Source organism: Haliotis rubra, unplaced genomic scaffold (genome assembly GCF_003918875.1).
Source record: "Haliotis rubra isolate DU_JTF1 unplaced genomic scaffold, ASM391887v1 Scf36, whole genome shotgun sequence".
NCBI lineage: Eukaryota > Metazoa > Mollusca > Gastropoda > Lepetellida > Haliotidae > Haliotis > Haliotis rubra.
The window spans coordinates 305,804-330,767 of NW_025767035.1; the positions used below are offsets into that span (position 1 = coordinate 305,804).

General features: G+C 40.3%; 1 protein-coding gene across 1 annotated transcript in view; it reads left to right on the forward strand.

Annotated features, from left to right (window-relative positions):
- The first annotated feature begins 6,519 nt into the window (after positions 1-6,519).
- Positions 6,520-24,964, forward strand: part of LOC124285419 (calpain-9-like) — a 41,101-nt gene continuing 22,656 nt past the window's right edge. Inside the window, 3 exon segments of the mRNA XM_046721641.1 lie at positions 6,520-7,141; positions 23,543-23,624; positions 24,192-24,453. Of these exon segments, the coding sequence (XP_046577597.1) occupies positions 6,839-7,141; positions 23,543-23,624; positions 24,192-24,453 (647 nt within the window). The 5' untranslated portion in view covers positions 6,520-6,838.

A 24,964-nucleotide genomic window follows, 5' to 3' on the forward strand; every position in this document is an offset into this window, starting at 1 on the left:
TCGTCAGCTCCCACGGGCTTATTCTTTGTTGAAACCCAGGAGAACGGGTTGACGCTGACAGACCCAGAAACGTAATCAAGCCGCACCATGATTCGAACCCACGATCATATAGGTTCTGGCCTGTAAAAGGGACGCAACTCTAGATCTGCAAAGGTTGTTCGTCGGTCGTTGCACTCAGCAATACCCCAGGTGTATGTCGACAGTCTGGAAATAATCGAGTCTGGACCAGACAGTCCAGTGATTAACATCTTGAGCAACACAGCTGGGATATGACGACATGTGTCAACCAAGTCAGCGAGTCTGACCACCCGATCCTGTAAGTCGCCTCTTACAACAAGCATGGGTTGCTGAAGACCAATTCTAAGTCGGATTTTCACGGGTAAGTCTGAAATTAATTTTTCGCACCTTAGGCGACTGGGCAGTTTAAATTCATATGGTGGCAAACCATATTTTGATGATACGAAATCTAATATGTATGTCAGGTACATAAAGAACCAATACTGATGCATACAGTGAATATGTCATACCTATCACACCCAAAGTAATGTACGTCTTCTTTCACCTCTTTGGTGAAGCCTAGCTGGCTCGGGTATGGTGTTGGTGAAATAGGAATCCTATTCAGGACGGATTTTACGTTTGAACGCACAGCCACAACTTCGTGGAACAGAGATGTTATAAATAAACTTTACGCCCACTTACCTGAGGAGGTTTTTAAATAAATGTTGCTTGGTAAAACACGTGTGCCTCAAACCATGCGGTCATGAAATACACTCTTCAAAAAAGGATACGCATAGACCCAAAATAAGGAAATGTATTACACGCATTTAAGTAAACACAAGTCGATTAAGCTTGAACATAGATGAAGTTAATTCGACACACGGATGAGCATATGGATTGTTGACATTGTCAGTTGGCATTAATTGTTATTGTTGCCATTGGCATTAATTCAGTTCACTCACTGCACGTGTGAACACAAGGGTCGGTCATGTCAGTACCTGGTGACACCACCCCTTCAGCCGTCACTGCTCAACACCGCCTAGGAAGGGATTGCACAAGTCGTCGAATACTTGCTTGGGGAATTCTTCGCCATTCTTCCTGCAACGCGTTGGCAAGTTCTACAAGGATCTGAGGACGATGGTGACGTTTACGGACGCGTCGATCAATTTCGTACCATAGATGCTCGATCGGGTTCAGATCAGACGATTTGGAAGGCCAGGGAGGGACATTGACGTTTGCATTGGCGAGATAGACACCTGTTACGCGAGCTGTGTGGGGTCGAGCGTTGTCGTGTTGAAACAGCTCCCTCTGGCGGTTAAAACGTGGGAGGAGGGGAGGCCGCAGGATTTGGTCCATGTAGCGATTTGCTGTAAGATTGCCTTGAACGACCACTAGCTCTGATCTACCCGTGTAGGACATGGCTCCCCACACCATGACGCTTTCCCCACAAAATCTGTCCACCTTTCGAACGCAGTTCGGCGCAAAACGTTCGTGTTAACGTCTACAGACACGTTGTCTCCCATCCCATCCCAATGACATGTGTCAACCAAGTCAGCGAGCCTGACCACCCGATCCCGTTAGTCGCCTCTCACGACAAGCATAGTCGCTGATGGCTTCGAAGACCAGGCAGCTATCCTGCAGTGTCCGTTGCTGTAGCAAATCGGTGACGTAGGTGAAAAACCCGGATGAATCGGTCCTGAGCAGGAGTGGTCACTCTTGGTGTTCCATTTTTGGGACGATTTTGGGTCGAATTGAAGCGGGTGTATCAATGTCATAATCGAGATATGGTGCTGTGGTGGACGTTGAAGTGTCTTGCAACGGCAGACTGCATGGGACTCCCCTGCTCCTAAACGTCCAATGGCGATATTTCGGTCAGTAGCATTCAATTTTGGCATTTTTTATTTTCGTCTACGTGTAATTTCGTAATAAAACCATGAATTGAGTTTGGCCTTTGATAGTAGACGTCTCTGCTCAGGTGTCCAACACATTGCACGTGCATTACGTGGAAAACGTTTTCTGCATGCACTTTTCATGCATGGTTTTCATGTTTTTATTGGAAATGTTTACAAACACGTTTTTGGGATGCGCTTTCACGCAATACACAACAACCACGACATGATTAACGGGATTCAAACATAGGAATTGTCTTAATGACAATACATATATGTTAATAAATATATCCAAATTAACTGTTGAAAACGCTATGAGCTTTTTTTTTATGAGAGCACATGTATGTGTTATGATGGCTAATTCGGGCCATCGCTTTATCGCCCTGAAAAATCTAGGCGATATTGCGACAAAGCGATAGCACGACACGATATTGCGATATGGCGACACGATATTGCGATACAGCCCAAAAACGAAATAGCGATAACACGACACGATATGGCGATAGCAAGACACGATATGGCGATAGCAAGACACGACAATGCGATAACTCGACACGACATTGCGATAACACGACACGAAATGGCGATAACACGACACGAAATGGCGAAACAGCGATATTGCGATATAGCGATACGGCGATAATGCGATATAAACAGGCGACACGGCGATAGTGCGACATAACGATATGACGATATAGCGATACTGCGATAAAGCGAAATTGCGATAATGCGAAATGGTTAAGCGACATGGCGAAACAGCGATACTGCGATATGGCGATAAAGCGATATATTCATCTTTATATGAATTTGTGTGATGCGTCCATGTTGTATTTGAATTAGTATCGTATTAGTTTATGTGAGAAAGCAAAAACTTCCTAGGGATTTCACGTAATGATAATATTCGGTGTATGCAAATGGATTTTATGCAATAGTAATCTTCTATGCATGCCCATCATGAATATGGTGCTATTGTGTAACTCATCGTCTGAATCATCAAAATGCAGCAACAACCGAATAATACATACAGAAAGAAACAAACATGATCGACGAAGCACTAAAAGGTGGAGTGGTTATTATTATTTAAGACTAGATCTCTTATAGCAACTTCGGCGTCATATCACCACTAAATAAAGCACAATGGTTATCGCAATGTCGTGTCGAGTTGTTGCCATTTCGTGTTGCGTTATCGCTATATCGTGTCTTGTTATCGTCATGTCGTGTCGTGATATCGCTATTTCGTTTTTGTCTGTATCGCAATATCGCTATATCGTGTCGCCATATCGCAATATCGTGTCGTGCTATCGCTTTGTCGCGATATCGCCTAGATTTCTTCAGGGCGATAAAGCGATGGCCCGAATGAGCCACCATAATGTGTATAATGCCGATAAGACTTTCATTTCGAAGATGCGTCTGTGTTAGTGTTTGGTGGGGGTGGGGTGGGTGTTTTTTGGTGTCTGTGCCGAACATTGAAAGTACTCAATATCAGAGGTACATGTATTTGTTTAAAAACAAACTCTCTTGACATTCGATATTCAAAGAGCAGTAGACAAACGTGAGTCATCATATCTCTACCAGACGCATACAAGCAGCGGATGATCTTTCTCTTATTTTTGGTTGACGTGTAAATAGAATTGTTTATCAAACCGTTGAGAACAATCCCAAACCGGATCTTCTCCAATACCTCTGAATAATGGAGTGGTGAATGTACTTGTATCCTTGACCGACATGTTGCTATAGATAGTCGTATTTATTTATTGTTATAGAATCTGACAATACGTCGTCAGTTCTTTAATGACGTACAGTATTCCAGCTATATGACGACAGCTTGCATAACATCTAGTCCGGACCAGACAAACCCGTGATCGATATTGTGAGTAACATGAGTGAGTGAGTTTAGTTTTACGACGCTTTTTGCAATATTCCAGCAATATCACGGCTAGGGGTACCAGACATGGGCTTCACGCATTGTACCCTTGTGTTCTGAGTAACAATCTATGTCACACAAGGGCAAACATATAGTGAAAGGCCTATAGAAAATTAGCGTATTTAGTCACTTCATATGTACACCATATACTGGTCAATATAACCCGCCTTGACCCTCCACTGGCGGATCCCGACACTGTTTTTGAGACACTGTACATGTTAACCACGCCTGTGGTATTGTGGAAACACACGTGCGCATGCACAAACACGGCTAGCCCCCTTTTCAAAACCAGGATCCGCTTCTTTCGCAGCCTGTGTGAACAATATCCATATATCCATTATATATGGGGCATGCAAATGAGGCATAGCAAAGTGCAACAGTAAATTTAAAAACCCCGGATGTTCTCTTGAGTAGTAGTGAGTGAGTGAGTTAATATTTAACGTCACATCGGCAATATTTCAGCCATATCGTGACGAGAACATTCGATATTCTTGAGTAGTAGAAAAACAGAAACCTCAAGAATGTTATGTCTTTAATAAACCGATAAAAGCACGTACATAACTTTTAGGAAAATGTAAAATCTACGCGTGAAGTCTCATCAAAATCTAATGCTGATATTCGCGGATAAATATTTATTTATTGTCTTTTTGTACCAACATCTATTTATATACAAAAATGTTTGTACCTATATATGTATATAAGTGTAACGATAAAGATTAAACACACAACGTGAGCAAGATGTACATCATAGATATCAACCTCAGGTCAGTGAATTTGTCATCTCAAACAAGTTTGCTTAAAGTATCGACAACGACATTACGATATAAGGGAGACAATCACGAACTGAACCTGGATCCGGGACGTGACCAGAGAACGCTTTAACCACTATCCTTCTCCATCGGCCCCTCGTCTGTGGTTGGTTGTTGTTTAACGCCACACTCAGCAATATTGCAGCTATATGGCGGCGGTCTGTAAATAATTGACTCTGGACCAGATAAGCCAGTGATCAACAGTGTACATCAATGATGATCCTTGTGTACATCAATGATTTACCTGAAACGCTAACAAACGTCTCAAGACTGTTTGCAGGCGACACTTCAATTGGTGTTGCAGGAAAAGATGTAAAAACCATAGAAGCTACTCTTAACTATGATTTAGCAAAATTAAGTTTAACCCGAATAAGACAAAAATCATGCTTTTTAAAAATGGAAATTGTCCACAAGTTCCAGGCTTGATTTTCAATAATGAACATCTGGAACATGTACATCAACATAAAGACCTCGGTGTCATCTTTTCAGCTAATACAAAATGGTCTCATCTTGTAGTTGTTGTAATAGAAAAGGCCGCAAAAATTGTTTCCTCATTACAGACGCTAAAGTACGTATTACCTACACATATCCTTTCTAGTATGTATGAAATGTATATTAAGCCTATTATAGAATATGCATCTGATGTCTGGGATAATTGCCCTAGCTTTATTTGTGATAAACTTGAAATGTTACAACTTGAAGCAGCAAGAGTCGTAACCGGATTGCCTAAATTCGCGTCAAGATATATGTTTATACAGTGAAACTGGTTGGTTACCATTGAAAGTTAGACGAACACAAAGAAAACTCTGTACATTCTACAAAATTGTTAATATGCAAGCTCCTGATTACCTGATAGATTTACTAGCTTCCACCTTTTACTGCAACCATTTCCGGATACAACTTGCGTAACAAATCAGACTTGGCTAATCTTAAATTTCGCACGTCATGCCTATTCATCAAGTCCATTCATTATTGTTCATGTTTCTGATGGGGTGTGGGGGTGGGGTGTGGGGTGTAATAAGTTACATAATTTGTGCCCAATCCCTTTCAACATTGAATAAAATATGTTCAAGCAAACAAGCATGGGTTGGTGAAGATCAATTCTAACCCGGATCTTCACGAGCCCCTCGTCTGTGACGCGTGGTAGCTGTGTACACAGTGAGATCAGAATCCTTATCAGCATTATGATCAATACATTACAATACAGGTTTAAAACAAAACGTACTGGAAGTACCACATCGAAACAGTTTAACACGGAAAGTTAAAAACTTCCCTGATTTTTTTACGAGTATATTTGGGTCATCTTATAACAGTTTTTCGGGGTTTAATTTTTTTTAAAATAAGCATAGCTCCCAGTAAATTGGGACGTTTTGAAAACCCTTTACGTGCTTTTTACAAATCAAATAACCATATATTCATAAAAAGAAATATTTTCCTTTCAATCTCCTTGATGTACCTGAAGCGTGATATCTTCATAGTCCACATGTACCTGCCATTTCGGTATAAAATCGATTCACTTTTCGGAACGCGGATGTACAGATGCAGGCGTGAAAACTACGTGCACACCCACTATTAAAGATTTGTATGGGAACCGCCATGCATAGCGATCATATCCCATAGCATAGTATACATGATTCGAATTCCCTAGAGTTATCACGGCATTGTATATGTGGCGTTAATTGTGAGCGCTACATCTGAATGCAGCTCAATACACAACCCATGTATAATTAAGACATAAATTATTGATTAAAATGCTATCTACTAGGTGTATAAATAACTCGTGGAAAAATATGTAACATTGCATAAAAGTAGCAGCATGTTTCGGGGCTCATTAAACGCCATAAAACTGGGATTGTTACTTAACGCGATACATGGTTATATAACATTTCACACATTTCCAGCGAGCCAGCATATCTAGAGCTCTTTCTCAAAGGACGAATCAATTGTCCATCCATGTGTGAAAGTTTAGTTACTCATTCTGCCGTAGTGTTTACATACGGTCCAATGAACAGATAGGTTCTATTGCTCGTGGCCAATCACGTTATATGGCGTCACATAGTATTCTAGGTACACGGCGGGAGATATATCTCATAGCGGCAGGTGTGTTATAACGGGACGACACACTGCACTCACTTGCTTCCGTGTGATATGGAGGGTTATATACGGGTTATCATGTTTTGGAGTTATTCTTGAGATTATACCACCAAGGAGAAACGAATATGGAGTTTAATCCAAACCGTCGCTACACGAAACCAGAAGACTACACAGGCCACCCCACACCCCCATACAACCAGCAGCCCCACCCACAGAATGGTAGCCCGGGGGTGAGGACATACCCCACTGAAACAAGAGAAATGCATCACAGAAACGGCGACAACCGTGACATCAGTGAATTTGACAGACTTCGCCAGCAGTGTTTGAGAAACAGGAAATTGTATGAGGACTCGAACTTTCTTGCTGCCGTCAGTTCCTTGTATTACAGCCGACAACCGCCTTACCGTTTTGACTGGAAGCGCCCAGGGGTAGGTGGACGGTTGCTTTGTGGGCTTTTGTGGGGTTACATTATACTTGCATCGGCATCATAAACTACATTGATAACAGGCTTCAACATGAACAGCTTCAGCTGCAGCCCGTGTTGAAAGATAGTATTGAACGGCAAATATCTACCATTGTTAAATGGCAACAACCTGAGACAATATACCGTTATCGATATATTGTCTCAGCATAGTATAGAATAAGTACTTCTGAAATTATATCTCTAATACTGTGGTTATATGTAAATACAATGTACATAGTATATATTTCACCAGTGTTATAGATAAACTATCAGTCATGTATCTAAAATTACTAAGATAAGCGTCAAGATTTAGGTTAGGTCCTGTTGCAAAGATATCACCAGTCAAAAATCGCAACGCTCCGCGTGACAACTTCTGTTAACCTTTATTTTGTATTTCTTTGCATAGATACCACCATTCATACCTTGACTGACATGTGTATAGATGTACACAAAACATGGGCATTTATTACAATACGGATTGGAGTCAGGTGTGTCAGCTGAAAGCTGTCCTCTGATTTCATACAGGGTTTATCCAGGTCATGTCATCACACAGTGATAGCAGGTGGAAAACTCTAACTTGTTTATTTATGTTTTTATATGATAATTTAAGAAGAGGTAATGTTTTATGATTTTGAAAATAATAATGTCAACAACTTATGATATATTTGGGATCACACTTTCTGAGTAAAGTACAGATTCTTGTACTGTCTTGGGTTGGGGGTTGTGTGATTTAGGATTCTAACCCACTCTCTCAGTGTGAGGCACCAAAATTGCCAGCGCACATTGTCATCAGTCTAACCCACTCAAAACGATTTGTATAGCATTTTGATATTATTCTGTATAAGCTCTATCTCTTTTTACTTCTAAGTTGGAGAACTTGTTCCTATTCCTTTTCTCAGTGAATAAAATAATTTTAAAACAAAAACAAAAACAAACCCCACTCAATCACCATGGTTTCCACAAAAAAAGAAGTCTGGTAGTCTAGATAATGTACTTTGTGTACAACTCTGATAAGTGGAAATGTTGTTTAACACAGCACTCAACAATATTTCATCTATATGGCAATAATCTGTAAATCATCAAGTCTGGACCAGACAATCGCCAAAGGTGTGAATGCACAAGCTGTAGAAATGTTAGAAAGTGGACAAATGAAACATATTTGGAAATACACTTTCTCAGTAAACAACAATAATTAAAATATAAACTTATGTAATATAAAAAATAATGTTCAATTGAATTGTGTTTCTAGATGAATAATGGGTAATGAATGCGAATACTGGGTAATGAATATGAATATTGGGTAATGAATATGAATATTAGGTAACAAGACAATTAGAGGCCAGCATTTAAGATATTATTCAATATACTAAGGGAAATAAAAACAAAACATTTATGTGACCATGTTGAGAGAGAGGAAATTTGGTCTTGCCAAGGTGTAGTCGACTTGCAGAATGGGGTTGGTATGATAGTACACTATAAACACCTCAATGACCTATCACATGAGTGAAACAGATGTTGGTATTTGCTATTAATTAAACATTCAAGATCAGATGGAAAAATATAATTCATCCAAAAGGATAAATTATTTTTTTGGGTCAGAAGAATATCAGCCCTGACTCAGCACAGTGAAATCTGAAACAAAAGACATGAAATGCAGGTATAGAAGTGATCAAGTCGTGAGGACATGTTAGAATGCACTATGTTCCTTGACACATGATACACCAACAGATTAGCTTGATTGTAAACTGATAGTAGAGAGAAAAAACAGGTTGCCTTGTGGACTGTGTTAACCCAGAATCTAGGACAAATAGTGCCACTTGTACTGCAAGTGATGATAGATAGAACCCCAGATACACTGCATTGAAATACATCATCATTACCCAAATAGTTTAAGTATTGTCCGTACAAATATGCATGAAATGTTTTTTAAATCTAAACAGTATGTATTACAGCAATCAGCTGTATTTCCTCTAATAATCACCAGGTCTCTAATAAGCGCAGCGCCTCTAATAAGCGCCGGGGATAAAACAGATCACTAACAATTACAGTAATTAAACCCAGTAAGTGCAAAAGTGCCGGGCCTCTGATAAGCACCGGGTCTGGAGCTCCGTTAAAAATAAAAGCGCCCAGTGGCTTATTAGAGGAAATACGGTAGTTAACCAATGTATAGCTTGTGTACCTGCAACTCTTTACAGATACTTGTGTACTGATTGAATGCAGGTATTGCACATACATGAACTCTATGGTAGTGATTGATTTATAATTAATGTACAACAAACGTGCCATGTCTCGCCCATGTCTTATGCATTGTTAATTAGGTCTGTATATGTAGTCTATACAAGATTTTACACATTTGGGGAAGCATACAAACAGATACAAAGTAAAAGTAGAAACTTAACCCAGGAAGCTTGATTCGATGAACTTGATCCGTTGATCTGGAGCCAATGAACTGGACCAAATGAATAAACTCAAACCAATTAAATGGGTTCAAACACATTGTCTGGATTCCTGAGGTGAAACTGATTCGGTGATTTGCACAATGTTGGTCTGTTAAGGCCTACTGTTCTAATTATTAAAAGATGACAGTTTGTCTTGATTGCTGATGACCAAATAAACAATTCCTTTGTTACCATATTGGTAGGTCTAGTTGAGAGCTCTTACAAAAAATACAAATATGAAATTTGTCATAGGTATTGCTAATTATTTCAGTGTGTGTGTGTCACATAAAAGAGGTAAATAAAAAAACAACAACTGATAGCAAAGTATATTATTTAGGGACTGGTAATTTATTACAGGGAGAAGGGAGAGTCATTAAGAAATGTTAAATGTATTTGGAGGTCATCCAAATGATGATAGTCCGAAGACCAATACCATTACCCACCTCAACAAATAACATCTCTTAAATAGTTTTTGTTCAATAATAAGACATAAAAGAATCAGTTTGCTAACTACTGCTTTTTTAAAGATTTTTATTTATCAATTTTTGTTCCCAAAACACAACCATGTCCCCCTGAGATATAGCAGTGAAAGGATCCATGCTATAAAAAAATGTTTGCCTTTTGAGATTGTCAAACAGATATAGCACATCAATATGATATGGCCATATGTTAATGGTAGCACTTAACTGGTCTAGCCTGGTCTGGCTCCTGTAGTCATGCAATGCTGTACATACCGTATTTCCTAACATACATATTTCCATACATACATTTGTATTACATTATAATGTCCAGTGTATTGTCCAGCGTATAACACATCTGTTATATTATGATTTATACCCTGACCCATTCATCATCATACCTTCATGTAGGAAATGACTACTAGTGGTGTAACAACATGGCAATACAGTACTGTATCATGATATGAGAGAATATTAACTTATGAAATGAAAGAAATGTATTGGGTCACGAATCATATCACACCCATGTGATCTGGCAATGTATCACAGCCTCACCGTATCATTACACCCCTAGTGTCTTCACCATCTCCTTCATGGTTGAAATCACCGTATCCCCCTAGTGTCTTCACCATCTCCTTCATGGTTGAAATCAACAACCAATCAAAATGCCTCTTCTGAATATAAGTTCGACACAAAGCTTCAAAATCACAGCTTTGCCTAAGCAGATCTCTTTTATCGTTTAAAATCAGAAGTCAGTTTTAAATAAACTTTTAGCTGAGGACTAAAAAGCCCCAAGACATTCAGAAATGTCAAGTCTAAACACTGGTAATATCAATGCTTCTAGTCAGTGTTACATCCATGTTGTAAAAGGCAACTGAAGGGATCGAATAGTCAGACTCAAGTCGTCAGGTGACTTGATTGTGTCATCATGTCCCAGTGCTCGTGATGTCAGTCACTGGATAGTCTGGTCCAGACTTGATCATAAACATGTGGCTGTCATGCAGCTGGAATATTGTGAATATTAACAATAAACAAACATGGCAGACCATTGCTTCATTTCATCATCTGCTATTTCTCTATATGATTATAATCTGTTTGGGTTAATCAAAGTTATTTCATTACATCATACATTTTCTGTATCACAAGACCTGGTATGCTTTGGCTTCTTTCTTTAAGGTTTAGTTTAGCACTGTGTTTATTGGAGGAAGTATGGTATGTTTTCTATGGGTGATAGCTGGGTAGACAACATGTGCTGACCTATGTGTTTTAACATATCACGTGATGTCCGGACATGTGGGTTGACTTCAGTTGACAAGGTGGAGGTGTTTACAGAGTGCATTATGATCAAACATAATCAATAATGGACTTCAAGTGAGCTGTAGGTTGTGATGAACGACAGAGACATTTAAACCAGTTTACTTTGCACACGTAGGATTGTTCCAGCTATAGAGTAAGTGAATATGGTTTTTATGCCACTTTTAGCAATACTCTAGCAATATCACGACAGATGAAACCAGAAATGGGCTTCACACATTGTACCCTAGACTTGCACAAGTCTCTAAGGTAATAATTAAATTTAAATGATAATTTAAAAAAAAATAAAAAATAACAGACGGGAGTCCTTATACTGTCCGCTTATCTAGACTTGCATCTTTAAAGGATAGAATTACTATACATGCATGGGCTTAGTACTCAGTACGACCTTGGAGCAAGCCTAATTGTACCCATGTGGGGATATGAACCCAGGCCTACGGCTTGACATGGTCTTAGATTTGGGCTTGTATTTTAGTCTAATGTGGTGGTGGTGGAATTGGGTTTAACGTCGTGCTTGAGAATATTTCGCTCATATGACGTCGTGCATGTGTGTGTATGTGTATGTGCGGCTGCTTGTACCTAAGCCCAGACTTAAACTGGTTTTATAGTGCTAGCCCACTGAGATACCATGCCGCAGTGAAGCATGAATACCCCACTCAGACACATTATACTGACTCCGAGACGCCCAGTCCTTGTTGTACCCATTAATGCCGAGCGCCAGGCTGGGACCAACAAGTACCATATTTTAACGTCTTTAGGTACAACGCGGTCGGGGATCGAACACGCGACCTTCCGCATTCCGGGCGGACGCTCTAACCACTACACCACGGAGGCGGTCTAGTCTAATGTAGTGGGGCTGAAAAATATAAGTTGTTCACTGGTCACGAAGGGGACTTCAGGCTCAGGGAACATAAACAAACATCGAGGGTACATCAACCCATGGGCCCCGAGGGACCAGTGAACAACGTATTTATCTTACCGAACACCTTAATGTTAATTTTGAATTGTTTGAAGCACGGTTACAAATCTTTTTGTAGCCATTGCTAGATTTTGCTGACAAGAAAAACAGATTTGAGTTATCTCCCTTCCATCGATTTGCATTAGCAAAACATCGGTAATTTCCGTACATCATACGTGATTCAATGTAATTCGAGATAAAGAATTACTACCACGAAGTACCAAATGCTTTGCCGTTGACAGCAGGGTACATTGAAATGTTACTCGCTTGTAATCACATCAACAAATGCTTTACTATATTCTTTAAAATTTGATTTATTCAATGTCAAGTTCTTATATCTAAAACAGTGATGGAAATAAGCGCCTTCCCATATGCGTGTGTCTGGCTGGTCTCATGTCGCCTGTGTACTTGTAAACACTATACATTCTTATGGTGCAGTAAATGCACATGTAGATTTAGTTATCACAATATCGGTATGCTGTAGTTTATTAAATCAGGGCCCCAGAGAGTTGAGTCAAGGCCATCAGCTTCTAAAGTCTGTGACATCCCCGATACCTGGGGCTCACAGTACACCTGCACTAACCCATTGTTCATATGTAGCAGAAAATGACTGTAGAGCAGCAGTTACAGATCCAGATCTGTGTCAGTGCCCGTGCACCTCGTTATACAAACCGTTCACCTGTAACCAAATGGAAACCCCATTATGCATAATGTTGTCATTGTATGCTAACATACAACGCTTTCCCCAGGCGTTTCAATTTTTTTTTTCAATTATACAGTTAAACATATTGCTGGTGTATTTGTTATGATGTTAGATTAATCTACACAGACTGTGTATATTCAACAAGTGGTGACACACTTGTTATTCTTTAGGAGAAAACAGCTACAGCCTGAATTCTTCTCAAAAAGCAACGTCAATTATTTTTCTGTTTACATGTACCGATTCACCTTGTCAATGTCCTATACTAAGCAGTATTAATCTAAATAATGTGTTTGTATTTGTTTCTGTGAACCTGTGTTCTGTAGACCATTTATACTCTGTGTGTGAGCGGCTACATGGATATAACTGCCTGATCTAAACCAATCTGAAGCTATTAGGTATTTTAATATGAGGTAAAACAAGGCAAATGGCAGAGAAAAGCATGTAGTTAATAAATATTTAAAAATATAAATTTTCTATCATCGACAATATTTTGATATTTTTTTGCTTTTGCAGAATTTAGTATAGATACATCCTACAAACTAGGAACATAATTGTATATGGTATTAACAATACCATATAATGAGAAAATGCAACCACATTTCTCTTGTTTCCTAACCTCTACCATTGTCCGAGGCCTATCATTATTAATCACTCTTCAGATATGACTTTTAGCTCAAACTTTTTGTGCATGTCTTACCATTGATCATATCAGGTGAGATTTGTAAGACAAACTTGCAGTGGTAAGTCTGACCTTGGGCTCATCTCTTCATACTTTCAACTTCATGGTCTAGTGGATAGAGCATCTTTGCAGAGTGGATTATTGGTGGTTTGATCCCTTGGCTACATGGTACTAGGAGACGTTAATAGATGGTACTTTTTGTTACTCTGTCTGCTAGGAATACAGGCTCTGGTCAGTTGATATGTCTTGAGTTGAGTGTCAAGGTTAGAACTGCAGCATGGTATCTCAGTGGACATGTAAAAGCAGCCATTCCATCTCATCTCAGCTGTTCATACTCTAGGCTGTGGGTGTGTGGCCCAAAAGAAGTCAAGGAGCACATTGGAATTAAGTTTACACGAATAGATTTGCAATCTATGAAAATGAAAAAAATTAACAAAAAAAAAAAATAAGTAATCTAGTTCATGGATTATGATAATTTGTATAGATTTGAAAAAAGTCATGATACACAAGTTTTTTTGTTTAACTGGCCTTATACGCAGGTCGCCATGACATGCTGACAGCTGCAATATTGCGGACAACACTGTTAACGGCATTCATCGTCACTTCTTATTATGCTTCTTGTGTACTAAACCAGGGAAGATCTGGGTTGGGAGTGTCATGTTTGTCATGATTGTCATGATTGTCATGTTTGTCATAAGAGGTGGCTAGTCTTATTGCAAGAGGTGACTAACAGACTCGCTGTCTTGGTTGATGCAGGTCATCATGTCACACTTTAGTAGATCGATTCCCATGATGTCAGTCATTGGATTGTCTGGTCCAGACTGAATTATTTACAGACCACAACCATCATAGATGCAATATTGCTGAGGGCAATGTTAAACAACATACAGGTCCTGTTTATTGACTGTCACATGTATAAACAATGTATATCCTACCGGTACATACCAGTATTTAGGAGAAACAGAATACTTGAACAGTGTTGTTGTTGATTCACACATTCATTACTACTTCACCACACTGTCCATCAAAGGCAACAATGTCACCAAGTTGTGCTGTGGATATGCTCTGTTGTGGTTTAATGGTTTCAGATAATGTCTATACAAATGTATAACATATTGTATGGGCAACATCTGATCTGGTTTCAAGAATATTGGATGTCTTTAGGAAAATGCCATGAAATAATGAACGAGGCGTTATACTTTTAATCTGTCAGTTTACACAACCGACATGATATAAGGACATTGTTTAGAACAGCTCTGTTTCACCATTAAGGGATGTCCTGGAATGTGTAGGTGAGATTGTGGCTGTTGGAACACAAACCTCAATCCATTAATAGCCTAATGGCTGCTGATGTTACTTTCCTGATACCAATTTAGACTCAGGGACTGACACTGTGTGTACATGATTGGTCAACTAGTGGTTACATCAGTGTAGCTATTGATAATGTTTTTGACTGTTTTTGACTGCAAAATGAAGCATCTCCCTCCAGTATACACCAACTGACCAACTTCTAGACAAGTGTTAAACCATGATGTTAGGTAATGGTGGTGGTTGTAGTGGATAAGTAATGGTGGGGGTGGTGGTGATGATGATGATGGTGGTGATGATGGTGATGGTGATGGTGGTGGTGATGGTGATGGTGATGGTGATGATGATGGTGATGATGATGGTGGTGGTGATGATGATGATGATGGTGATGATGATGGTGGTGGTGATGGTGATGATGATGATGATGGTGATGATGATGGTGATGATGATGGTGATGATGATGATGATGGTGATGATGATGGTGGTGGTGATGATGATGATGGTGGTGATGATGGTGATGGTGGTGGTGATGGTGATGATGATGGTGATGATGATGATGATGATGATGGTGATGATGATGGTGGTGGTGATGATGATGGTGGTGGTGATGATGGTGATGATGATGGTGATGATGATGATGATGATGATGATGATGGTGATGATGATGGTGGTGGTGATGATGATGATGATGATGGTGATGATGATGGTGGTGGTGATGATGATGATGATGGTGGTGATGATGGTGATGGTGATGATGATGATGATGATGATGATGATGGTGATGATGATGATGAATGCCCCATATTATACCTTATGAGAACTGCAACATGAACATATAGGCCGGTTTGTAGTATGGATTATCTCCTGATACCAGCTAAGAGTCTTGCACCCAGTTCTCCTAATACTGAGGCCTCCATCATGCCAGTAGATCAGAATACCTGATGTACCTACTCCAGACACTGGCTGTCAGCTGGGATGCAGGTGCTTGGTGGCCAAACCCTACAGAATTTTGTTTAGAATTAGTCTAATCTCAAATTTAGATTTTGGTAAGTCTAGATTGCCTCAGCAAGAAATTCAGCATTCTTTGAGACTCCATTTGGATTATATGTTAGTTTTATAGATATGTATGTTTGATGAGGGAACTGCAGTTCATGTAGCAACAAACTGCAGTGCCTGGTTACATGATTCCATGACAACATTGTTACCATGACAATCATGTTTTACAGATTATCTTTACCAAGATGGAGGCAGATGAGATAACAGTTGACAGGATATCAGTGTCCCCCGAACCCTGAACAGAAATCAGCTAGCAACACTCTAAACTTGGAGTGTTTACCTTCCGGTAGAGAAATCTTAGTCATATGTAACATGTAATCTACTATTCTGATAAACTTACTCATTAAGGGATACCTTTTGTATCTACCAGGTGATATAAATTCCTTGAAACCATTCTCAGTATGTATGTATATAGGCTGCATTATCTTGCATCCAGTTGGATCTTCATGCCCTAGACTACTAGACAATATATATTCTTATCATCTCACCTTTGTCTCTATTTCAGCAAAACATTGAATAATAATTTGAAATAATCATAATCCTCTCAGTGATACTTTGTTGTTAGACTTCATGTGTGGTGCAGAGTTGCATTCTTTGGGCAAACTAGAAAAGTGTGGGTTTGAATATGTTGATATATGTTTCTAGCTTTGTCTGCACCTTACTTGTGCTCATGGGTTTTGTCCAAGTGGTAAAAAATCTGACAGCTGCAAATTCAGCTTACACATTGTGATTCAACCGGAAAACTGTTCAAAGCTGCATTAAATCCCACTCACTCACTCACTCACTCACTCACTCACTCACTCACTGCCAAAGAGGCGTCAGATAACATGCCTCCTGCCAACCCTTTTAGAAATGTTGATGGAAATCAGATAAGAGCAAAATAATTAGAAAACAGACTTCTAATAATTAATGACATTTAATTAATTTATTTAGAATTATATCATAACTAACATTGGAAGATTGATTCTATGATATATTAATAACTGATCTAATGAACACTCAGTCTGGAAATATGAACACAGTGAAAATGAGTGCTTTCCTTTTCTGGTAGACAGTGCTTAGTAACTGAAAATGTGTTATTGTGATAGACACAAACAACTGAATATCAGCACAAGTGAAGTGACAGATTCCAAGATCTTCACTTGAGACTATAGGCAGTGTTGTACACTCCCCAAAATTTCGGCCAGACAATTGGTCTGGTAACTCTCAAAAGTTACCAGACCAGCTGGAAAGTTACCAGTCCAGAATTTTCAGGATTAAGATAAAATATAAAGGAGGTAAATAGGAGGAGGGAACTGTTTAATGTCAGGTTATTGTCACAATAACACGTTTTTAAATGTTTTTAGTCATTATATACATTACAAAATACGCTGATTCAACAGCCAGACCATCGGGCGTGCAACTTTTTAAAAATGACCGTCCGGGCGTAAAACAGACCGTCCCGGACGGTCGGGCAGGCGGGAGTTTGCAACGCTGCTATAGGCCACTCAGTATGGAGAGAAAACAATGGAAATGATGTGGTTCTGGACTATGAGGCTGATGACTTGCTTGTGTGAGGTCTGAAATTCTTTAAACAGACCCTGACATAGTTTTAAGAATGAATCATAGAAATCAGACAACGTTCTTTATCCTCAAAGTAGTAGTTTAGATGACACCTGTAATTACAGCATTGTACCGACACAATAGACCCCACATAGACATGTGGCAATCTCCTAACTGATGACTTCACCATGGACATGGTGGCTGTGGGTGACGTGAGTCACCACCTGTGCCTCTCATCGGACTTTCACAAAAACTGGGTATCTGTCCTCATTATTGTTAAGCAGACAATAAACACTGTTGTCCAGCATTCCCTAACCCATTCAGCTTTGAATTAATTGTGGCTCTGACAAAGAAACATGGTAGGTCTACTGTGTGTTTTGAAAGTGTTGGTATTTTTGTGAAGGTCAGTTCATGCGGTCCACAGACATGTATAGACCTGATGTATACTTGGGTAAAGTGCGGGCGTGGACGGTATCTTATATTCAATTTCAGTGTTCAGGTGCAGTTACAGCTTTATGAGAAAGGGGGGGTGCACACTCTTGAGAAAGGGGGGTGCACACTTCATTTTCACCCGTTTTCGCAAGAGTTTCAATGGTCATTTAGTACAGTTTCAGGACAAGGGGCTGGTTAGTATACATTGTACAAGATAGTGCTGAACATAATGTGCAGTTGCACAAATGAAATATATAAAGTCAGTGGTATCTCTGGAAACATAGTAGTGCAGTTGTACTGTCAGTGGGAGTCAGCTGTAGATGATAAACAATATACAATTGATTTGTCACTATGTTGCAATTCGAGGCACTGAGTCAAAACTATCGTTGATAGTGGCCAGTCAATATTACAATTAATGCATCTTTTGAAAGCAGCAATTTTAATTAAAAGTGTAAAAATAATATATTGCGGGGCCAAAAATTCAAATTGTTCTTTTTATTATTACATTCAGCATGATATGAGATATTGTGTCAGAGCTCTACAGCATCACAGGTAGATCAGAGGTCACATAAAATCACAGATAATCATCAGGTGCTCTTTTTTTAAACTATGCAGGTTACAAACCTGCTGTGTTTCTGATGTAAGCTAGATTACCCAAAGATTTAACTGTGTTAAACTGAATTTAGACCTGAAAGAGCAGTAAGACGTTTAAATTATTAATTTGAAATGGGTAAATCTTCAGGTAACCTTGCTCTACATTTAAATCACAGCATGCTTGTCTTCACTCCACCATGACAAAATTTAACTCACTTCTTTGTCAGCCAGTTTGAGTAGTAGCACAGTAATCTGAAGGCTTTCTATACCCTATTAAGTGAGATGTGAAGCATGAACACTGCATGTTTTCATTCCCATGGATCTTGAACCTCTCAATATCAAATCTTCATTCAGATCTAATGTGGACACTTCTCATCAATGGCCACTTATGAGGTGCCCTGACAGGTGCCCAATCATAAGTGTGAAAAATAAGTGTGAGTCTCTGTGTTGTATACTACCCATCAAAAGTTTAGACTCACTTAAAGCACTCACTATATGTTATGTATATGTATGTGGTTACATCGAAGATGAATTGCTCCACCAACTTGGGGGAACCAACTGAAAACCTTATGCAGATGAATTGCACAAGGATGATGCTTCAAATTGCGAAAGGCATGAGCAAATGTCGTGCATGTGAACAGATTCGTTTTGGTGTAAAGTTTTGTTAAGAATTCGCCAATTTTCACAGATTTTAATCATTTACTGAACTCATGACAATAATCTTTTCAATGTTACGAATATGTTTTACAATACACCAGTTCATAACTAAACAGTACCTTTAAACAGTATGGAATATTTTGCAAAAAGCTAGTTTAGAACAGTGGACAAATAAGTGGCTACATTTACACTAGTGAGTCTAAACTTTTGATGGGTAGTATATATTGTTATTGCAGACAGGTTTTATTGCATGTGGTTTCTGAGTCATCGTCGTCGTCATCATCATCATCATCACTACCACATCACATTGTCATCATCACCAGCCAAGTTGTCAACTGTGCCATACTCATCTTTGGACATAGTCCTTATGGGTATTGCCTGTCACGCCATGTCCCCCAATGTCTTGTACTTGAAGTTTAAGCTGACAAGTATGAGGATAGGGTTGGTTGGCTCTTCGCTAGTTTTGTGTCAGTTAGACAGCAGGTGACATTATAATGTCATTGATTTATCTGGTTCAAACATTCAGCAGGTAAAGGTAATGAGTAATATCACTCACTCACTCACTCACTCACTCACTCACTCACTCACTCACTCACTCACTCACTCACTCTGTAATCAGTGTAGAAATGTCTCCACGGGGACAGAAAGGACATGTTGCAGCAAGGCCAGGGTCAGTTGGTCGTCCCTGCACTACTGATGTGTAAGCTATCAGGGGTAACAGTTATTTCTGACATATTTATTTGAAAGTCGCTATTGTAACTTGTATATAAACTGGCATTTTGTGTTTGTAATGAAAGTATGCTATTAGGAATGGAAGAACCCATTCATATATTTCTTTATTCTGCTGCTGATGAGTACAAATTCAGAATTCAGTTCTTCAACACTGTAAGAGATCTAGAGTCCTTTCTTATTGAAAACATACAAAGAGCTTTGTCACAAGCCCACGAATTAAATTCAAAATGTACCTAGACATGCTGTATGAATTTGGAAATGAGGCACATTAAAGATGGTATCATAAATCAACACTACTTGTTAAAAAATGGTTGTTTACGCAGCCTCTGCTTGAGTTAATGGTGCTGTTATCTTTATCATCATCGGTGACATCTGCTGATCTGTTGTGATAACCCTCTTCCCACCTTGTTCTTTGATCAGACGTTTACTGAGCAGAACGACTGACACATCTACCCGTGAAATCAACACATCTCATGTAGCTGTGCAGCAGGCCACCATTGTGGTGGACTTTTTTTTGTTGCAAAGTCAGGTTGTTTCTGACAGTATTTAATACCCTGGTCTAATTTAGGTTTTGTTCCGCTCTGTAACTGGGTGACATCTACCCTACTGTTCAGGGGTGTTCTCGCTGTAGGCAGGGTGTTGGGTGAACTAACAGCTGTACTGCCATGTCCAGGGGCCATGCTCTCTCAAGAGGGGGTCGTGTGAGATCTAAGCAGCCCTGTGTTTGTGGGGTGATCTGTGTAGGCAGGGTGTTGGGTGAGATGATACAATCTCGGGCTGTTGTAGGGTGATCTCTCTGTAGGCAGGGTGATGTGGGGTGATCTCTCTGTAAGCAGGGTGTTATGGGTGATCTCTCTGTAGGCAGGGTGTTGTGGGGTGATCTGTGTAGGCAGGGTGTTGGGTGAGATAATACGATCTTGAGCTGTTGTGGGGTGATCTCACTGTAGGCAGGGTGTTCTGGGGTGATCTCTCTGTGGGCAGGGTGTTGTGGGGTGATCTGTCTGTAGGCAGGGTGTTATGGGTGATCTCTCTGTAGGCAGGGTGTTGTGGGGGGATCTCTTTGTAGGCAGGTTGTTGTGGGGTGATCTCTCTGTAGGCAGGGTGTTGTGGGTGATCTCTCTGTAGGCAGGGTGTTGTGGGTGATCTCTTTGTAGGCAAGGTGTTGTGGGTGATCTCTCTGTAGGCAGGTTGTTTCAGGGTGATCTCTCTGTAGGCAAGGTGTTGTGGGTGATCTCTCTGTAGGCAGGGTGTTGTGGGTGATCTCTCTGTAGGCAGGGTGTTGTGGGTGATCTCTCTGTAGGCAAGGTGTTGGGGGAAGTGATCAGATCCCAGGTTGTTGGGTGATCTCTCTGTAGGCAGGGTGTCGGGGGAGGTGATCAGATCCCTGGTTGTGGGGTGATCTCTCTGTAGGCAGGGTGTCGGGGGAGGTGATCAGATCCCAGGTTGTTGTGGGTGATCTCTCTGTAGGCAGGGTGTTCTGGGTGATCTCTGTAGGCAGGGTGTCGGGTGAGATGATCAGATAACAGGCTGTTGTGGGGTGATCTCTCTGTAGGCAGGGTGTTGTGGGTGATCTCTCTGTAGGCAGGGTGTTGTGGGTGATCTCTCTGTAGGCAGGGTGTCGGGGGAGGTGATCAGGTCCCAGGTTGTTGTAGGGTGATCTCTCTGTAGGCAGGGTGTTGTGGGTGATCTCTCTGTAGGCAGGGTGTCGGGTGAGATGATCAGATGCCAGGCCATTGTGGGGTGATCTCTCTGTAGGCAGGGTGTCAGGTGAGATGATAGGATCTTGGTGTGTTGTAGGGTGATCTGTCTGCAGATATGTTGCCTGAGGTAAGGTGATAAGGTACCTTGCTGTTACAGGGTGAACTCTGCAGGCAGGGTGTCACTTTTACTGTTAAGGTTCCAGATTTCTGTGCCTTTTGTCTGTTTTGTTAGACACCTCCATCTTGCACTGCCACTACATTCAGGTTGTAGTGATTCCCACAAGACAGCTCTGTAAAACACAAGGAGACCTCCCCATTGTCCTCTTTGTGTCAGGTTTGTTTGGTCTGTAAACACACTCAGGTGCTTGCCAAGTCTTTTGCTAAATGCCCAACTTTCTATAGTGGCGGTAACACCACATATTTTCATGTAAATATGGAACAACATATCTAAGCCTGCAAGGCCTAGACAGGTGGATGTGTGCTTTGAAGGTTTGGGTGATTTAGGTCTCAGTGTCATGTTCATGGACTGATGGCTAACATTAACAAATAAAAGGAGCATTTATGTAGGTTTTGTTGAAGGTGGAACTGATAGTTGAACTGAGGCAGCATGGTTTATCTATGATTTCAAACTAAGTGCCCTTTAACTTGTTTAGGACAAATATTTCCAGAGGTAAATTGAAAATAATAATATTAACACTGCTTTCAATGTAATGACATGAAACTAAGTGAAAAAAGCCTTTGATAACTGATGCCTCACATGTTAAAAGTTCATGTCACCCTTGAGGTTTTTAACCTATACATACATAGACATGTGATTATAGAGATTCCTGCTGCTTTGTGATGAAGGGAGTAGGGGTAGTTGCAGGGTTGGAGTAGGGGTAGTTGCAGGGTTGGAGTAGGGGTAGTTGCAGGGTTGGAGTAGGGGTTGTTGCAGGGTTGGAGTAATTTTTGTGTCTGAATTTCTCGTGCTATGCTCTGACTGGGGGTCTCACAGGCCGTTTCGAGTGTATCTCTCCTCGCCCCAGGTCACACCACAGGCCACAGGTCACAGGTCACAGTCCGTTAAAAAAATGATCCCCACTTCGGCTATTATTTTTACATAAAACCACACCACATTCAGGTAGTGGACATTCCCATAAGAGTTTCTTGGTATGTTTAAAACTTATGAGTTTGGGTGCATGTATGTCGACTTTGTCAATAATAGCGATAATATTAATCATAACCATGATATGAGAGATACCTATGTAATAGTGATCCCATGGGACCCCCACAGCCTGGTACAGGGACTCCCCAGGAATCGTGTACAGATCAGGGCAAACCCATTCATACTGCTTGACAGCTAGGTCATCACAATGAGTAGAGTGTAGAAAGAATCTGTCCAGCCTTTCCCAGGTGACAGGGAACAGGAACCAGAGCTACCTGAGAAGGGCTCGAGTGCAGTCATGTTTTATTCAATATCCCCTTGGAAAGAAACAAGACACCAGTGTATGGAGTTAATGAAAGTCAATGTGCCCTATAAATTGTCATTGTTAAAGCAATAATGGATTCATGAACTGAACACATGAATTAGTTCTGTAAAGGGCGTAACATTTTTTTAATGACATCATGGTTGGCATGGATTAACCTGTCATCTGAACATTTCCAATCTAATAATCGTAGAGTTGTGTCCCTTCACATAGCTGAATCAATTGATCTTCGAATACCAGATTCGTCCTGATTATGACCAACTGGTAAATGGCTGAGACCTTCTGGTTTTCCTTCCATGTGTGTATTTATGATGATTCCCTTTTTCCAGGACATTGCAAGAATCTACAATGCCAGACCTGGATTCTTTGTCAACGATATCAGCAGATTTGACGTCAAACAAGGAACTTTAGGTGAGTGGGGGGCACAAATTTACAATATACAGCTGTGAAAACTTGTGAACAAGCACCCTCATACACAAGGAAAAGTAGTTCATGGGTTCCTTTTTGAAAATGAACCCACTCGCCCACTTTTTATCCAATAACCCCATTTTTTCATCATTGGGGCTTTCCTTTTTGTCAATGCCTGTGAAGATCCGAGTTACAACCCATGCTTGTCGTAAGAAGCGACTAACAGGATCCGGTGGTCAGGCTCTCTGACTTGGTTGACACATGTCATCATATCACAATTGCATAGATTGATGCTCATGCTATTCTTACTGGAGTGTCAGGTCAAGACTCGGTTATTTCCAGACCACCACCACATGTAACATATGTTACATTTGACCACTTTCCAAATGGCACTGTGTAGTCACACCACCACTTAGCTGGAATATTGCTGAGTACGGCATTAAACAAGAAACCAACCAACCAATCAACCTTTTTGTCAACTTGTGAACACTATCATTACAGGTATACCTAATAGAAAGAGTTGAATATTCATACAAGGCAATCTAACATCCATGTTAACTGGTCCTGCAGGTGACTGCTGGGTGTTGGCGGCCATTGCTTGTCTGAGCTCGCCAGAACACCGGGAACGCTTCTTCCGTGTAGTCCCGGATGACCAGAGCTTCCATGACAGCTGGTATGCTGGACTCTTCCACTTCTTCTTCTGGCATTTCGGGGAATGGAAGGAGGTGGTGGTGGATGACCAACTTCCTGTGGTTGGCAGAGAACTTTTCTTTGTCCACTCTTCACAGCCAAATGAATTTTGGGCGGCTCTGCTGGAAAAAGCCTATGCCAAGTGAGTTTCTCAACAAATCTACTGAATGCGTTCTGGTTAGAATATATTCTCTGTGATGTAGACTCCAGATCTGTTTGGTTTCCAGCAACAGCTGCCTTAGAAATACTATATATTCTGGGATGAAGATTTTCAAAAAGTCCAGAAGGGTTCCTGGTGATGTGTATTATACCTGATTTTATACACCATGGCAGTCATGACCATCATACCAAAATATTCAACAGATTGTATATTCTTTTATTTAACTTGAAAGTACAAACTCAAACAACAGTATAATCAGATACTTAAAAATGGAAGGTAAAATGGTGTATTTTAGCCTTGTATTTTAACCTAATTCATATGTCAGTGGTGGAAACAAGTTATGATGACCTTTTGGGGAAGTCCACTTAACAATGAGATGAACATTGTAGTTGTTTCAAAACGGATGTTTGAACCTTCGGATGCACCTTTGAGCTTTTGTTTGATAAACAAGTTTGCCAGAGTCTTGATCCCATGTGGGATTGTGTGCTTTGAG